General features: G+C 35.9%; 2 protein-coding genes across 2 annotated transcripts in view; one reads left to right on the top strand and one right to left on the bottom strand.

Moving 5' to 3' along the window:
• The window catches only part of LOC142344703 (adenylate kinase-like), a 94,057-nt gene that overhangs the window by 19,464 nt on the left and 56,649 nt on the right, over window positions 1–17,944 (top strand). The window lies entirely within an intron of this gene.
• Window positions 7,633–10,076, bottom strand: LOC142344704 (uncharacterized). The gene is made up of 2 exons (XM_075396573.1): window positions 9,961–10,076; window positions 7,633–9,315 (listed from the first exon to the last, which is right to left on the bottom strand). The coding sequence occupies exons 1-2, from the start codon at window positions 10,017–10,019 to the stop codon at window positions 8,970–8,972; spliced, it is 405 nt and encodes a 134-aa protein (XP_075252688.1). The 5' UTR covers window positions 10,020–10,076; the 3' UTR covers window positions 7,633–8,969.

Genomic DNA, 17,944 nt, shown 5'->3' with positions numbered 1-17,944 from the left:
TGTCACTTATCCGTGCCTTCATTTCTTGTAGTATGTCTCTAAGTTCTTTCCTTTCTTCAACGGGAGATAGGTTGGTCCGGTTTCTTTTCAGTGGCGGGATTCTCAGTGACAACGGGGTTCCGGGATGTATCAAAGCAGGTTTGACGAGAGAAGGCATTGGTGTTTCAATATCGTTAGTCGCAGTAGCAGGGTGTCGGTTTTGAATTGGGGTGTGTGCTGACGGTGGCGTGGGAGCTTTTCTGGACTTCTACGCAACATCTTTTAGCTCAAGGATATCCTGTGTTGAGTTGATGACTTGACTGACTCGTTTTCCGTCTTGAACAACATAAAGTAAAGGCTGCGAATTGTACGTTGATACAAAGAGGTTGTGTTGCTCAGCAGCTTGCTTCAGTTCCACATCATACTTAGTCAAGCGTTCGGTAATGAAAACTGGCTTCAAGTTGGAAGGGTTTTGATACGAACGTAGAAGTCTCTTTCTTGCCCAAACCCGGTCTTTTTGATCATTGTAAATGAACTTAGCCACTATTTTCGGAGGATAGCTGCTTGTTCCTTTGCCCAGAGGATGGCAAGCCTTTAGATCTTCTTCGCAAATGTTGACTTGTAGGATGTTTCTCATGAACGCCACAGTATCCGACAGATAAGAGCCATGCTGGCCTATTGGAAGGTTATGAAAAATTAGACAATCTTTGGACTCATAACGCTCAAGCTCATTCACTTTGATGGTTACTCCTGTCATCTGGGACTCAAGCTGCTTTATTCTTTCTCCCTTCCTTTCATTTTCAGTCACGAGATATTGCATCAGGGTTTTGACTGATTCCTCAATATTTTCGGAGGCCATAACACGCTGGAGATGTTCGGGAATATTCATTTTTCGTAGGGGCATCATGATGATACTGCTGATAAAGCCACCCAGTAAGGCTGTTTTATACACTATACAGAGCTCTGAAAAACTTTGATAAACTTACCAAATAGTGAGTCTATTTAATAAGTTTATCACAACAATTAGGCTAAATTAGGCTGTCTAACACTCACAGCAATTACCTGTTCCTCCGCCATAACCGCAAAGTCAAGAATAACTTCATATACATGAGCGAAATGTTAACCTCCCCCTTTTTCCTGAATTACCCCTATGAGAGTAATCCTAATTGGCGCTTTGTAACACTCGGGAATTATGATCCGAGTAAATGTTTCTCATGTGTATGTATGTATATATGTGCATATGTGAGATTGAATATTTCAAGTTCCGCTTGAATGTTTCTACGAGTATATCGTTATCTTGCGATGCCTTCGCATTTATATGATCATCTCCGTACTCAGTTGGGATTTCAAAAAAGTATTTGTAATGAAAAAAAGAATCGTTCGGTAATCGAACTTTATTCTTTAATTCCGGGAAATTTGCTTTTTAGTTAAGATCACTGCCGTAATTGTTTTTTTTTTTCATTTGCTGAGGATGTGTTAGCTTCCGGTCGGGGTGGGTAGTAAATGTTCACTGTGGGCTCTTATTGGCTCAGTCTTTTTAATAAGTTTGAGTTATTTGAAATTCCTGCCCAATTATTGTAATGGGTACGGTGGTTGCTGTATTTTGTTGGTAGAAGTTGGTTCTGGGGGTCTTCGTCGGAAAATCACATAGTCTGACTAATTTGCTACTTATATTGATTTCCATTGATTTGGTGAAAGAACGATTTTTTGTGTTGCTCCTGGTGTTGTTTCGCGTTTGAAAATCTTAAATTCGGTTGTAGATATCGTTTGGGTCTGATATTTACTTCTTGATTATAGCCGATTTTATTGTATTAATATTTATTAATAGCCGCACAGCGATAGCTGGGGCTATTATTGGCCTTCTCTTGGTTTTTATACAATTCAAAGAATTTGAATTGTATTGGGGCGCTGTCTTTTTTTACAATTCAAAGAATTTGAATTGTATTGGTGAGCTGTCTTTTTTTTTAAGATCTGTTCACACATTTTCATGATTTTTGAAGTCAAATCGGAGTAGTGATTTTGGTCACGCCGAAACAGGAAATGGAGCGAAAAAGCGAGTGGTTTTGCGGCGTGAAATTTTTTCGCTCTAATTTTAAAGTAGAGTGCGAAAATGGTATTTGAACAAAAATTCGGTTTCTCGATAGTGGTTTTTTGTTCACATGCGGCAATTTCACTCTGATTTTCACTGTTTTTTTTCCGATTTTTTGGATCGGTTTTTTTTTCTAAATGGTTTTCCCAATCCACTCACAGCTCATTCTAAGCCTAGTTTTTTGTTTGAATTAAATTTTCATTTCTCGCTAGTGGTTTTTTTGTTCACATGCGGTATTTTAACATTGATTTTTTGTTTTTTTTATCTGATTTTTTTTAAAATGGTTTTTTCAATTCACTCATAGTCCATTTTAGGTCTAGTTTTTCTGTTTAGTCAATGAAAATTCTTTGAATTGTACGTCAGGACTTGTCCTGCTATGTTTTTTTTAAGATCTGTTCACACATTTTTATGATTTTTGAAGTCAAATTGGAGTAGTGATTTTGGTCACGCGGAAACAGGAAATGGAGCGAAAAAGCGAGTGGTTTTGTGGCGTGAATTTTTTTCGCTCTAATTTTAAAGTAGAGTGAGAAAATGGTGTTTGAACAAAAATTCGGTTTCTCGGTAGTGGTTTTTTGTTCACATGCGGCAATTTCACTCTGATTTGTACAGTTTTTTCGATTTTTTGGATCGGATTTTTTTCTAAATGGTTTTCCCAATCCATTCAAAGCGCCGTCGTGGAGTAGGGAAGGCTGCACTGAGTGTATGGCTGCTTTCCTTTGCTCATTCCTTGATATCCTATTTTTATTTTAATCCTTCCTTACCAGTTCCTTATGTGTGCTATTTATATATATTGGTGCTTTCCTCTCCACTTGTTAGTTATTTTTGTGACTGGGCCGTCTTTACACTGTCCGGAGGGGAACAGCTTGGATTGCAGCATCCGGCTAAGTGCTACTCATCATCCCTTATGTTCCGACCTACATCCATCGTTGCCGGATGGTGTACACGGCCCTTTTTATATATATTAGAAGGAATATGCCCACGCTGCCAAGAAGATGACGAGACAGCTATACACTTCCTTCTGAGATGTCCAAAGTGGGAATAAATCAGGAAGAAGTGGGGAATATGCGACCCTTTTGGAGACCCCGACAAAATCACCGGATTCACAATCGACACTGAAATCATCGATTTCTCAGCATACCAATAGCTGACCAGTACAAGAACAAGAATAACAATTGCTTCTTCGTTGCGATCTTTGCGGCTTCTTTGTAAAAATTTTCCTTTATGCCCTCGTTATGTAAGGATCCGTTAAGGTGATAACAGTGGACCTGCGCCACTGGCTTAATTGCTTCAATTCGAATCATTATCGGTCTCGTTGGTTTTACGTTATGTTGGTGTACTGTTTAATCGGATAATAATTCCTGACTGTTCCAAAGCGCCATTTTAGGATTACTCTCATAGGAGTAATTCAGGAAAAAGGTGGAGGTTAACTTCTCGCTGATGTATTTTAAGTTATTTTTGACTCTGTGGTTATCGTAGAGGAATAGATGATTACTGAGAGTGTGAGACCGCTTTTTCCCATGCACCCTATAATTGTTCGACTGTACATCCTTCGGTGTCGGATGAAGGAAAGTTAAACGAGTTAAACGAAAACGAGCGTTTTCAACTTTGGTTTAACTTCCATCAACCGTCACCGAAGGATATGCAGTCGAACAATTATAGGGTGCATGAGACGAAGCTGTCTAACACTCTCAGCAATTACCTGTTCCTCCGCCGTAACCGCAAAGTCAAGAATAACTTCATATATACATGAGCGAAATGTTAACCTCCCCCTTTTTCCTGAATTACCCCTATGAGAGTAATCCTAATTGGCGCTTTGTAACACTCGGGAATTATGATCCGAGTAAATGTTTCTCATGTGTATGTATGTATATATGTGCATATGTGAGATTGAATATTTCAAGTTCCGCTTGAATGTTTCTACGAGTATATCGTTATCTTGCGATGCCTTCGCATTTATATGATCATCTCCGTACTCAGTTGGGATTTCAAAAAAGTATTTGTAATGAAAAAAAGAATCGTTCGGTAATCGAACTTTATTCTTTAATTCCGGGAAATTTGCTTTTTAGTTAAGATCACTGCCGTAATTGTTTTTTTTTCATTTGCTGAGGATGTGTTAGCTTCCGGTCGGGGTGGGTAGTAAATGTTCACTGTGGGCTCTTATTGGCTCAGTCTTTTTAATAAGTTTGAGTTATTTGAAATTCCTGCCCAATTATTGTAATGGGTACGGTGGTTGCTGTATTTTGTTGGTAGAAGTTGGTTCTGGGGGTCTTCGTCGGAAAATCACATAGTCTGACTAATTTGCTACTTATATTGATTTCCATTGATTTGGTGAAAGAACGATTTTTTGTGTTGCTCCTGGTGTTGTTTCGCGTTTGAAAATCTTAAATTCGGTTGTAGATATCGTTTGGGTCTGATATTTACTTCTTGATTATAGCCGATTTTATTGTATTAATATTTATTAATAGCCGCACAGCGATAGCTGGGGCTATTATTGGCCTTCTCTTGGTTTTTTTACAATTCAAAGAATTTGAATTGTATTGGGGCGCTGTCTTTTTTTACAATTCAAAGAATTTGAATTGTATTGGGGCGCTGTCTTTTTTAATAGCCGCACAGCGATAGCTGAGGCTATTATTGGCCTTCTCTTGGTTTTTTACAATTCAAAGAATTTGAATTGTATTGGGGCGCTGTCTTTTTTTTTTTTTTTTTAAGATCTGTTCACACATTTTCATGATTTTTGAAGTCAAATTGGAGTAGTGATTTTGGTCACGCCGAAACAGGAAATGGAGCGAAAAAGCGAGTGGTTTTGCGGCGTGAATTTTTTTCGCTCTAATTTTAAAGTAGAGTGCGAAAATGGTGTTTGAACAAAAATTCGGATTCTCGGTAGTGGTTTTTTGTTCACATGCGGCAATTTCACTCTGATTTTTACTGTTTTTTCGATTTTTTGGATCGGATTTTTTTCTGTTTTTCCCAATCCATTCACAGCTCATTCTAGGGGCCTAGTTTTTTGTTTGAATTGAATTTTCATTTCTCGCTAGTGGTTTTTTTGTTCACATGCGGCACTTTGACATTGTTTTTTTGTTTTTTTTCTTATTTTATCTGATTTTTAAAATAGTTTTCTCAATTCATTCATAGTCCATTCTAGGTCTAGTTTTTCTGTTTAGTCAATGAAAATTCTTTGAATTGTACGTCAGGACTTGTCCTGCTATGTTTTTTTATTTCGTCGTCTTGATTTTTGTTACGACCATATGACGTCACAGCCATTTTTTGTTCATTCGTTCATGCAATTTCAACTGAATTGCATGTGTGACGTCATTTTTCGCTCTTAGTGGAGCGAGTTTTTTTGTTCATGCGCGTGATTAAATTTTTGGTCACACTTCACTTACCTCACTCTCAAAAATGACTTCCTCACTTTGAAATTGACTTTTAATTACTTTAATTCAAAGAGATAAGGTCAAATGGGCGTGTGTCACTCTAAATTAAGGTTATTAGAGAGCAGCTAATAGAGGCAGCAAAAACTTATACGGATTTTTAATCAAAATATAACATATCAGCCTTCAATGAAAAGACGAATTTTTTTGGTCTGTCTATTTTACTGTTTTTTTGAGACTGCCGATCTACGAATCTATTGCGGCTATTTTCTGGCAATCTGCCAGCTATGTTTTTTAAGAGCTGTTCACACATTTTCATGATTTTTGAAGTCAAATTGGAGTAGTGATTTTGGTCACGCCGAAACAGGAGATGGAGCGAAAAAGCGAGTGGTTTTGCGGCGTGAAATTTTTTCGCTCTAATTTTAAAGTAGAGTGCGAAAATGGTATTTGAACAAAAATTCGGTTTCTCGATAGTGGTTTTTTGTTCACATGCGGCAATTTCACTCTGATTTTTACTGTTTTTTTTCGATTTTTTGGATCGGTTTTTTTTCTAAATGGTTTTCCCAATCCACTCACAGCTCATTCTAAGCCTAGTTTTTTGTTTGAATTAAATTTTCATTTCTCGCTAGTGGTTTTTTTGTTCACATGCGGTATTTTAACATTGATTTTTTGTTTTTTTTTCTTTTTTTTATCTGATTTTTTATTAAAATGGTTTTTTCAATTCACTCATAGTCCATTTTAGGTCTAGTTTTTCTGTTTAGTCAATGAAAATTCTTTGAATTGTACGTCAGGACTTGTCCTGCTATGTTTTTTTTCAAGATCTGTTCACACATTTTCTTGATTTTTGAAGTCAAATTGGAGTAGTGATTTTGGTCACGCCGAAACAGGAAATGGAGCGAAAAAGCGAGTGGTTTTGTGGCGTGAATTTTTTTCGCTCTAATTTTAAAGTAGAGTGAGAAAATGGTGTTTGAACAAAAATTCGGTTTCTCGGTAGTGGTTTTTTGTTCACATGCGGCAATTTCACTCTGATTTTTACTGTTTTTTCGATTTTTTGGATCGGATTTTTTTCTAAATGGTTTTTCCAATCCATCCAAAGCTCATTCTAGGCCTAATTTTTTGTGTGAATTAAATTTTCATTTCTCGTTAGTTGTTTTTTTGTTCACATGCGGCATTTTCACATTGATTTTCTGTTTTTTTTTCTTATTTTTTATCAGAATTTTTTAATAATGGTTTTCTCAATTCACTCTTAGTCCATTCTAGGTCTGGTTTTTCTGTTTGGTCAATGAAAATTCTTTGAATTGTACGTCAGGACTTGTCCTGCTATGTTTTTTTATTTCGTCGTCATGATTTTTGTTACGACCATATGACGTCACAGCCACTTTTTGTTCATTCGTTCATGCAATTTCAACTGAATTGCATGTGCGACGTCATTTTTCGCTCTTAGTGGAGCGAGTTTTTTTGTTCATGCGCGTGATTAAATTTTTGGTCACACTTGACTTACCTCACTCTCAAAAATGACTTCCTCACTTTGAAATTGACTTTTATTTACTTTAATTCAAAGAGATAAGGTCAAATGGGTGTGTGTCATTCTTAATGTAGGTTATTAGAGATCAGCTAATAGAGGCAGCAATAACTTATACAGATTTTTAATCAAAATATAACAGATCAGCCCTCAATGAAAAGACGAATTTTTTTGGTCTGTCTTTTTTACTTTTTTTTAGACTGCCGATCTACGAATCTTTTGCGGCTATTTTCTGGCAATCTGCCAGCTATGTTTAGAATTCCGGCTACCTGTCCCGTTACTGTTATCCCGTTACGCATATTGTTGGGCCTGGGTGCTGCGTCTCTGACGCAGCGTCCCCCTCTTTAAGTTGTCCCACGCTCGGGCACGTTAGAAGAGGGGTTTCAATGTGTCGTAAAGGTCTTCCGAGTGTCGTTGTAAATTCTCGGGGTTCGGGTGCAGGCCATCGGTGTGAAGTCCTCCCGTGAGGTCGTCTTTCTCTCCCGATCCGCCAACAGTGAATCGTTTGGGGGTGTTGAAGTGGGCTCCGGTACGCTTCGCTGCTTTCTCGTACTTTCTGTTGAGCTGCTTCACCTCTTCCTTGTACCCCACCCTTCGGGGGATCTTCACGATTGTCACTGCAATCCCTGCTTCTTGGAACGTCTTTACGAGGGTTTCCAGTTTGGCCGCAATTTCGTCTACTATTCCGATTTGTTTTTTCTTGTCCACAAGATTGTTGGTAACAGCTTCTATCGCTACCCCAGTGACTCTGGCTTGCACGAATTCTTCCAAAACAGCGTCGTTCAAGAGTCTCCCCAAAGTAGCACCTGGATAGCTCACGATCATCGTTTTCTTCACGTAGGTTCCAACAACGATGGAATCGCCAAGGATACCGAATTTGTATGTTGGTTCGTCTTTCATTACAACCGTTCGGTGGAAGTAGGGGTAGGACTCTTCGTATACGAAACATTCTTTCTCGTCTAATAGTTCGTATATCTGCTCGAGTATTTTTCATCTGAAAAGAGTTCCATCAGTTTTCGCGTTCTTAGGTGGCTCGCTGGTATCTATCTTGTTTGGTCGTAAGGTTATGCAAGAAAAAATCTGTCACATGGCATGTATCGATGCCATATGTCGCGCAATGTTGGACAAAGGTTATCGCTTTCCCGCAAATTTCGCAAGGTTTTTTTCTCAGTTTACCCGAGTACTGATTTTTTACAACTCTTTTGGGACTGCTTCCGCATGCCTTGGAGTACTCTTCGTACCGAACGCCCGCTTACATTTTGGGCATTCGAACTTTGTTCTTTTAGCTTGGTGCATTAGTCGTTCATGATGAACAAGTCCAGTTTTGTTTTTGCAGACTTTGCCACATCCTTCCCACCTGCATTCGAATATCTCAGTCGTTTGGCGGGGTTGGGCTCTCGGGGGCTTGCTCTGTCCTCTATGAACGTCGCACATTTCTTCCTCCCAATCTGGAATCTGACGTTTTCGTCTGTTGATCAATTCTTTCCATTTCTTTTTGCTCTTCGCGAGATTCGATATGTTGGTCCAATCTTCCCCTGCCTCTGCTAGGAGCCTTCTACAGTAGCTATTTATACTGTCCTTTATATTCTGTTTTTAGGCTCATCCCACCGTCCTAGAATTATTTTCTTTGCTAGTCTTGTATCCGCCATTCTAATGACATGACCTAACCGTTCCAGCGCTCTAGTCTCGGTCGGTGTCCATGGCCTCGTGCTCGAGTCAAATAACATTGTTACTCCACCACTGCTTGAATGACGATGGCCCTGGTTCTTTTGCTTAGATTTGATTTCCAAAACCACCTCCTGACTTTTGCCCACACTGCATATCCTCTCTTGATCCTCACTGCTAAATTCGGTTGTAGATATCCTCACTCCTTAAATTCGTTTGTAGATATCGTTTGGGTCTGATATTTACTTCTTGATTATAGCCGATTTTATTGTATTAATATTTATTACAATTCCGGCTACCTGTCCTGTTTCCTCATGTGTGTGTGTGTGTGTGTGTGTGATCCCCGTCATTGATTGGGGGGCTGTTGAGCCGCGACAGCTACAAATTCGGTGACTTTCTCGGGTTCGTTTTGGATTACTGTGGGGTCTTGTGATATGCCCATCTTCTTTCGTTGATTCTTCCAGTTAGGACAGCGTAGCAGCCAGTGTTCTGTGTCCTCATCTTCTAGTCCGCAGTGTGGACAAGTCGCAGTTTCCTCATCCTCTTCGTCATCATGAGCAAGAGGTGGATTTGATAGAGGGCTCGATTGAGGGAGGGGTGGTTGATTCTCCATTTCATCATTGACTGTTATCGTTAAGTTCTTTGCAGGATGTTCTGCTTTGCAATTGACAACGGTGTCGTTCTCCTCGTCCCTAGGAAGATTTTTACTGTTCCTGTTGTAATTGAGGTATGACGTACCTTTACGGGGAGCAGACACCATACTCTTGATTTCACCCTCTTTCACGTTACAGCTGAGGGGACTCGGATCGTGCGTCGTATTAGTTCATTCGAAAGCAATTTCACATTCTAATTACAATTTCACATGATAATTACAGTGGTCAGATTGTAAATGATTTTCAAGTTATGAGTTTATACTGTCAGTTAACAGATTGAAACAAATACAGTATTCTGTTATATATTGTGTTATATATATTCAGCCACAATGCTGATCGCCAGAATCCCCTGTTATGAGACTCATTCCTGCGACAACACCCTCAGACCCACAATGGTTAATTTACAGTCTTGGCTCACCCAATTTTAGTTGCCGCAGTGCGCGAACTTGTTTGTCACCCAATGAGTGGGGCAATGCTCATTTCTTACGTTCAACCTGATTGTGTGGGTTGATGATGACATTTTGAAGACCCGAATGTGAGGGTTTCTGGGAGCAAAGAAAAGGCAAATACTCAATTGCGTGGGCACCATGGTGGTTTGTGGGCATAAGGCTGATCGCATGAAAACTTTGAGAATCAACTGAACTTAGAAATGATTTCAACCATGAGTTCCCCAACCAAGCATACCTTAAATTTATGATTTTATTGAAAAAAAATTGTGTTGGATATACATGACAGTACTTCATATGTATGACAGAAGGTGGTGAGCTATGGGACTGCTTTGTTCCAAGTTGTTTAAATAATATCAGGAATAGATGATTTACATATAAAGATCCTTATTAGAGTATAGGGGTGATCTGTAATGGTTTGTTTAAACGATGATTCACATGATCCGTTGTCATATTGTTTAAATAATATCAAAAATAGATGATTTACATATAAAGATCCTTATTAGAGTATAGGGGTGATCTGTAATGGTTTGTTTAAACGATGATTCACGTGATCCGTTGTCATATTGTTTAAATAATATCAAGAATAGATGATTTACATATAAAGATCCTTATTAGAGTATAGGGTTGATCTGTAATGGTTTGTTTAAAAGATGATTCACGTGATCCGTTGTCATATTGTTTAAATAATATCAAGAATAGATGATTTACATATAAAGATCCTTATTAGAGTATAGGGGTGATCTGTAATGGTTTGTTTAAACGATGATTCACGTGATCCGTTGTTATATTGTTTAAATAATATCAAGAATAGATGATATACATATAAAGATCCTTATTAGAGTATAGGGGTGATCTGTAATGGTTTGTTTAAACGATGATTCACGTGATCCGTTGTCCTATTGTTTAAATAATATCAAGAATAGATGATTTACATATAAAGATCCTTCTTAGAGTATAGGGGTGATCTGTAATGGTTTGTTTAAATGATGATTCACGTGATCCGTTGTCATATTGTTTAAATAATACCAAGAATAGATGATTTACATATAAAGATCCTTATTAGAGTATAGGGTTGATCTGTAATGGTTTGTTTAAACGATGATTCAGGTGATCCGTTGTCATATTGTTTAAATAATATCAAGAATAGATGATTTACCTATAAAGATCCTTATTAGAGTATAGGGGTGATCTGTAATGGTTTGTTTAAATGATGATTCACGTGATCCGTTGTTTATACTGTTCCGATTCATAACTCATTATTAATTGTCAATAACAACGAACTACAAATCAAACCGTTATAACGATTTAGTTTGTATGGGTTTTGGACTCTTCATATTGTTTAATTGAAAGATACTATTATTGTGGATGTTAGGTGAATATTAATAGTTGATAGAATTATGATATATGTAATGAATGTGATATGATGGAGTTGTGATACATATAGTAGATCTGATGGAGTTATAGTACATATGATAGATATGATGGGGGAATGAGTGAGAGGGGGGATAGGAAAGGCTTGGGGGAGATTTACTGTGGAAAGTATGATGGATTTGTTATAAAATAATATGGAAAAGTGACAGTTACTGTTGAATAGTCGCCCTTATCTTCTCAGCCGGCTATTATAGCGCTCCTAATTTTTCTTTACATTTCAAAGAATTTGAATTGTATTGGGGCGCTGTCTTTTTTTACAATTCAAAGAATTTGAATTGTATTGGTGCGCTGTGTTTTTTTACGACTCGAAGAGGAGTATTGGAGAAGTCATTTTTTTAAAATCAATTTTATTGGAGTGATTTTTGAAGCGGGAAATGAAACGCGTGAACAAATTTGGAGTGATTTTGTTGCTGAACAAAAGTGAAGAGCGGAGCGAAAAGAGGGTGGTTTATGTTCATACTGCTGTATTTGAGAGGGCGAGAAATTGATGTGTGAAAAAATTTTCTCTAAGCGAGCGAAATTTTTTGTTCACGTGCGGCTTTTAAAAGCAGTTTTTTGCAACTTTTAATGGCTATGAGGTTTGATTATGATATTGTATTAGTTTTAGGCTTGTTTTGATAGGAATTGAAGGTTTCATGTAGTTAATTTGAGTTTAATGCTAATTTGGAGGTTTTTGATCAGTTTTGCTGATTTTTAGACGAAATTTAATGATTTTTGCCTGTTTTTTGTTTTATTGCTTTAAGTGGGATTTGATTAGAAGCTTGTTACTTAGGGAAATTTCAGATACCAATTGATTAAAGTTCTCTTGGTATGAAACATTTTTTTCTAAGGAAGAATGACAGAAAAATTGAGAAATTTTAACCTCTTTCTTATTTTTTTGCCGTTTTTCTTTTTTTATTAAATCTTAGACTAAATCTTAGACAAGTTTCTTAGCCTATTATGACCTGCCCATTGTTTTGCGAGCTTTTCATTGCTTTAATTGCAAAGTAACTAGACTTTTTGTTTTGATTAGTCTTAGGTTGAAGTTTTTAAAAATGGATGAAGGCTTTTTGCGAGACAAAATTGCTTGTTATGGCTATTTTATGAGCTATATGTTAATTTTGGTACTACAAACACAAACAGGCAAAATGACACTAATTTTTGCAAATTTTTTTTCAGGTTTTTTGAAAATGTTTGTCATTTTTTGAGTTTTTTTAGCCCTAGGTGTCAAGAAACCTCCTCTGGGGTTTGATAGGGGTTTGATGATAGATTACTGCATAGTTTCTAGTGGTAATGGAATGGTTTTCAACTTTTTGCAATCATGAACTGCAGTTTTTTTAATATTTTTTGACATGTTGACATATTGTCATATTGTCATTTGACATATTGTCATTTTTGACATGTTGTCATATTGTCATTATTCAAGTTGTTTGAATCGCAGGGGCCAGAAAACCTCATCAGGGATTGGATAATAAGTTACTGAAATATTTTTGGTTGCCATGGAAAAGGTTTCAACATTTGAATATCACAAATTATAGCAATTTTTTTGACAAAATTTGCATATTTTTCAGGTTTTTGAAAAATTTCATGTTTTCAGTTTTTCCGGCTTCAGGGACCAGGCAATCGCCTTTGAGGTTTGTTAATAGGGCACTGCATAGTTTCTAGAAGCAATGGAATTTTTTTCAACATTTAAATGTCTCGAATTTAAGCATTTTTTGGATAAAATCTGCAATTTTTTTTAAGGATTTCTTAAGTTTTTGTCAGTTTTTGATATTCGTCCATTCTCAAGTGCGAGAAAACATATTGCACGTTCAGATAAAAAGTTACTGCATTGTTTTTAGTTTCAATGGGTTTGTTTTCAACAATTTAGCCTTTCGACTTTTAGAAATTTTTTGATAAAGTTTTCAATTTTTTTCAAGTTTTTTCAAAACAATTTTATTTCTATTTTTTTCTTGCCTCAGTAGCCACTTAATCTCATCAAGGGTTTGATAGTTTCTTATTAAATAGTTGCTAGGGGCAATTGAATGACTTTCATTACTTTAATACAACGAATTTCTATTTTTTGAAGTTTTAAATTTTTTCTAAAAATTATTGCCTATCGGTCTATGAGCCAATGAGTTTTTTTGAAGCTTGGAATTGGGTTACTGATTTCAGAAACAAAAATTGGTTTTGAACATATTTTTGAAACAGGTATTTTTAAAGGGAAAAAATTTTGCCTTAGGTTTAAAAGCTTCAAGAGTTTTAGCAATGAGTATATTTTTGTTTAGTTTTGATTCTTTTAGTTTCTCAATTTTTTTAGATGATTTTGTTTGTGTTCCGGCTGGCATTGTCCAATTGGTCTGCTGGTCAGTTAGAGTACGTCTGAATTTTTCATTCATTTCTTTGAATTGTATTTCAGGACTTGTCCTGCTGTTTTTTTTAAGACCTGTTCACACATTTTCATGATTTTAAGTCAAATCGGAGTAGTGATTTTGGTCACGCCGAAACATGAAGTGGAGCGAAAAAGCGGGTGGTTTTTTTTCGGCGTGAATTTTTTGCTCTAATTTTAAAGTAGAGAGAAAATGATTTTTGAACAAAAATTCGCGTTCTCGCTAGTGGTTTTTTGTTCACATGCGGCAATTTTACCTTGATGTTTACTTTTTTCGATTTTTTGGATAGGATTTTTTTAAATGGTTTTCCTAATTCATTCATAGTCCGTTCTAGGTCGTTTTTTGTTAGTCAATGAAATTTCTTTGAATTGTGCGCCAGGACTTGTCCTGCTATGTTATTTTTCTTCGAACAAAAAAATGTTCTGCTTTACCTCATTTTGCCGCTTTTTCAACATTTTGCGTGAAATATTTTTGACTTCTCTAGGCTAGTTTCTCTATTCTCTCATTCTGCTAAAAGTTTTTTTGAACAACAGTTGCTCAGCAAAGCAATTCGAAATGAACAGAGTCAGTATAAAAAAATGAAGTCCGAAATAGAAACGGGATAAACCCATAAAGCCCAATTTTAGATGCCCACTGTTTTGAAAGTCGTTCCTTTAAGTCTTAGTTACCATCTCTAATGCTTATCGGTATTGATAGTAGCCCCTGTCGCCTCTATCTAATAAACAGAGGTATGTTCAACTACAAAATGCCATCAAAATCGGACTTAAAAAATGTTTTTGTCGAAAAATCTTTTTTTTTCAATATCTATTTCAATCCCAATCATGCTTATTGCAATCAACGGTGGCTATTTTTCGGCAATGTGTCGGGTATGTTCTTTACTTTTGACGTATGCTAGATGGTGTCTGTATAAAGAGGTATATAAAATTTATTGTATGTAGTCATTAGTTGATCCTCCTTCAACGGTTTCGTTTTCTACGGAAAAGCTGTTAGATCTTTATTAATAGCCGCACAGCGATAGCTGTGGTTATTGTTGGCCTTCTCTTGGTTTTTTTTACGACTCGAAGAGAAATATTGGTTTTCTTAAGGTTTTTTCTTAAGGAAGTACTATTCTTTCAGACGCTGTTTTGACCTAAAAGCGAAAGTGAGAAAAATTGCAGTGTGTAGAGAGAAGAGAATTTTGATCATGCGATGCGTTTAGTGAATGACTTTTTGACTTCGAAAAGTAGTTGTTGACTGAATGGCACATAGAGATAACCGTTTTTAGCCGTTTTTTGTCTAAAGATCCAGTTTTTTGCATGTAATGTTTTTTTTGTAGAAATGATTTTTTTTTCGATGCTATATTGAACCCAATTGGCACATAATTTGCCTTTTTTCTATTAATTTCTTCATTTTTGGATCTTTCAGCCGTCTTTTTGTCAAAAATTAGCTAAGGTGGCAACTTGCTGTTGGTAATTCATATACTCAACGCTTACTTCTACCTCGATCTAACTTTGTTTTATAAAATTGTACGTATGCTAATCCGATTTTGGTAGTTTTTTCCAATTTTTGTCAGTTTTTTGTCTGTATTTTGGTTTTAATAAATAGAAAAAGTCTGTTTGTGCAACATGAGGGACTTAAATTAAGTTTCAATAAAAATTCAATCATTTTTTGCGTAAGTTTTTGAAATACAGTTAACATTTTTCATAGATGCAGCTTTAAAAATTTTTTGACCATTTTTTTGCGAAATGTTCAATTTTTCGTATGTTTGAATTCTGCTTCCTTTTTTACTCTGCTCATGAGGATGGATCTTTGTCTCGGATGACTCGTTGACTTTTCTATGTCTCGAGTGCTGAACAATGAAATTATTCGATTTTTTTAAATTTGATTTTTAACTCTGAAAAATCAAAAATTAGTCTTATTAGGTGTTCATTATTTTGTGTCAATATTCTTCGCAAACTAGTTTGTATCATTCTAGTTTTGTCCTGGCACCTACATTTATATTCGTTTTATTGATATTTTTAGTTGTTAAAAATATGAATGATTTTTCTTAGATTTTTGTCATTTCTTTGATTTGCTATTGCTTTCATTCAACGTAAGGCAGTACTGAGAGTTTGCTAGAAAGCATTTTCCAAATTTTCCACTGATTAATTTTTATTGCTGCCAGCCTTTGTGTATTATTTTCAAAAGATTTTTTGCCTTTGAATTTTATTCTGTTGCTTAGGGCTTTTCTATGATTAATTTAATTTTTGAATTAGTATAAATCATGTTGTCAGGGTGTATGCAACAAGGAAGAAGTATGTGTGGTTTTTGTCTTTTTTGCAGTGATTAGAAATCTAATTGTAGTGGTTTTCTGATTGTTGAATTTGAGCGTTCTTTTTAGAATCTAACTTAGTTTCTAAGACTGTTATCTGGCGTCTGCTTTCGCGATCGTTTTGAGATTAGAATTATGAATTATTTGAGGACAATTGATAGCCCTGCCAGCTTTTTCACCCTATGAGTATTTTGACCATCATATTTTTTCTGATTCAACGTTGCCCAACGTTTTCAATAATATAAAATGTTGCTGCATTTTGTTTTTGTTGGTGACAGTGGTTTAAATTTCACCAATTTTTAGATCAGAGCTGGGGAGGTAATGAGTTAATGATTTAATAGAAAAGCTTATGACTTCTGCTGCAATTACTGTTTTTTTCTGAAGTTTTGATGCTTCGAGTCGCTTTCGGAGCTCTTCCCGCTATGTTTTTACAATTCAAAGAATTTGAATTGTATTGGGGCACTGTGTTTTTTTAAAGATGTGTTCACACATTTTTCAATGACTTTGATCTTTCAAAACGGGATAAACAGGTAAAGCCCAGCGGGGAGTAAGTTTCATTAGAGGCCCCAAGTGAGCTTCAGTAGTCCCTCAAGTGCTTAGAGTGGTGCAGCCGCTGGGATCGCCTTAATTAAAGGTTAAAAGGTCATTTTTAGGAGTTTTGGGCTCAAAATGTTGCAATTTTTCGTGTTTTTTGTGATTTAAAAAAAAAATTTGTTTGTCTTACGTTGAAGTTTTTGAAAAATAATGAAGGCCCTTTGCGAGACACAATAACTTGTTATGACCATTTTATGAGCTATATGTTTTGGTACTACTAGTACAAACATGCAAAATGATACTAATGTTTGCAATTTTTTCAAGTTTTTTGAAAATTTTTGTCATTTTTTGAGTTTTTCCAGCTTCAGGGGCCAGGAAATGTCCTTTGCGCTTTGACAATAGAGCACTGCATGGTTTTTAGTAGTGATGGATTGGTTTTCAACATTGAAATGTCTCGACATTTGTCATTCTTTTATATAAAATTTGCAATTTTTTCAAGGTTCCCTAAAATTTTTGTAGAATTTTAAAGTTTTTTGATAAAATTTGCAATTATTTCAAATTTTTTAAAATTATTTGTCTATTATTGAGTTATTCTTGCCTCAGTAGCCAGCTAACCTCATCCAGGGTGTGATAATATGTTGTTTGATAGCTGCTAGGGGGCAATTGAACGGTTTCTGAAAGAGATTTTTTTCTGAAAGTCATTGCCTATCGATCTTTGAGCCAGTTAATTTTTGTTGATGCTTGGAATTGGGTTAATGAATAGCCTGTAGAGACACAGAAATGATTCTGAAGATATTAATTTCACAATTTTCCGGAAACTTTCATTAAATTTTGCAATTGATTTCATTTTTTATATTTTTCGGTCATTTTTGAGTTAATCGATCTTCAAGGGCCAATGAATTTTTGCAGGTCATGCAGATGTAATACTGGACCGATTTCAAAGACAAAAAATGGTCTGGAACATACTTTTGAAACATGCATTTTGAAAGGGATGGAATTTTGCCTAAGAGAAAAAAGCTTCAATAGTTTTAGTAATGCGTATATTTTTGTTTAGTTTGTTTGATTGTTCTGCAGGCAGAGTACTTCTAAGTTTTTCTTTCAATTCTTGAATTGTATTTCAGGACTTGTCCTGCTATGTTTTTATTTCGTCGCGATTTTTGTTACGACCATATGACGTCACAACTGCTTTAAATCTGCTTTTTATTCATTCGTTCATGCAATTTCCACTTAAGTGCGTGCGTGACGTCCTTTTTCGCTCTTAGTGGAGCGAATTTTTCTGTTCATTCCCGTGATTCAATTTTTTGTCACACTTGACTTACCTCACTCTCAAAAATGACTTCATCACTTTGAAATTGACTTTTATTTACTTTAATTCCAAGAGATAAGGTCAAATGGGTGTGTGTCACTCTTAAATGAAGGTTATTTGAGAGCAGCTAATAGAGGCAGCAAAAACTTATGAAGAGTTTTAATCAAAATGTAATATCAGCCTTCAATGAAAAAGCAATTTTTTTTTTGTGGGCTTCCGATTTGTTTTTATTTTTATTTCTTCGAAATCGATTTGTTCTCTCAATTTTTTTTATTGGATGATAGGTCGTGCGTTTAAGCAATGTTGTGTT

This window comes from Convolutriloba macropyga, chromosome 8, assembly GCF_964194025.1.
Source record: "Convolutriloba macropyga chromosome 8, txConMacr16.3, whole genome shotgun sequence".
NCBI classification, from domain to species: Eukaryota; Metazoa; Xenacoelomorpha; order Acoela; family Convolutidae; genus Convolutriloba; species Convolutriloba macropyga.
This window is presented reverse-complemented; position numbering and strand designations above follow the sequence as displayed.

Bases quoted from the DNA above. Each gene is read 5' to 3' on its own strand.
- LOC142344704 (XM_075396573.1), bottom strand. From the start codon at position 10,019: ATGAAGTACTGTCATGTATATCCAACACAATTTTTTTTCAATAAAATC. The intron at 9,316-9,960 runs GTATGCTTGGTT...AAATCTTCCTAG, and splicing joins AATAAAATCATAAATTTAAG to GGACGAGGAGAACGACACCG.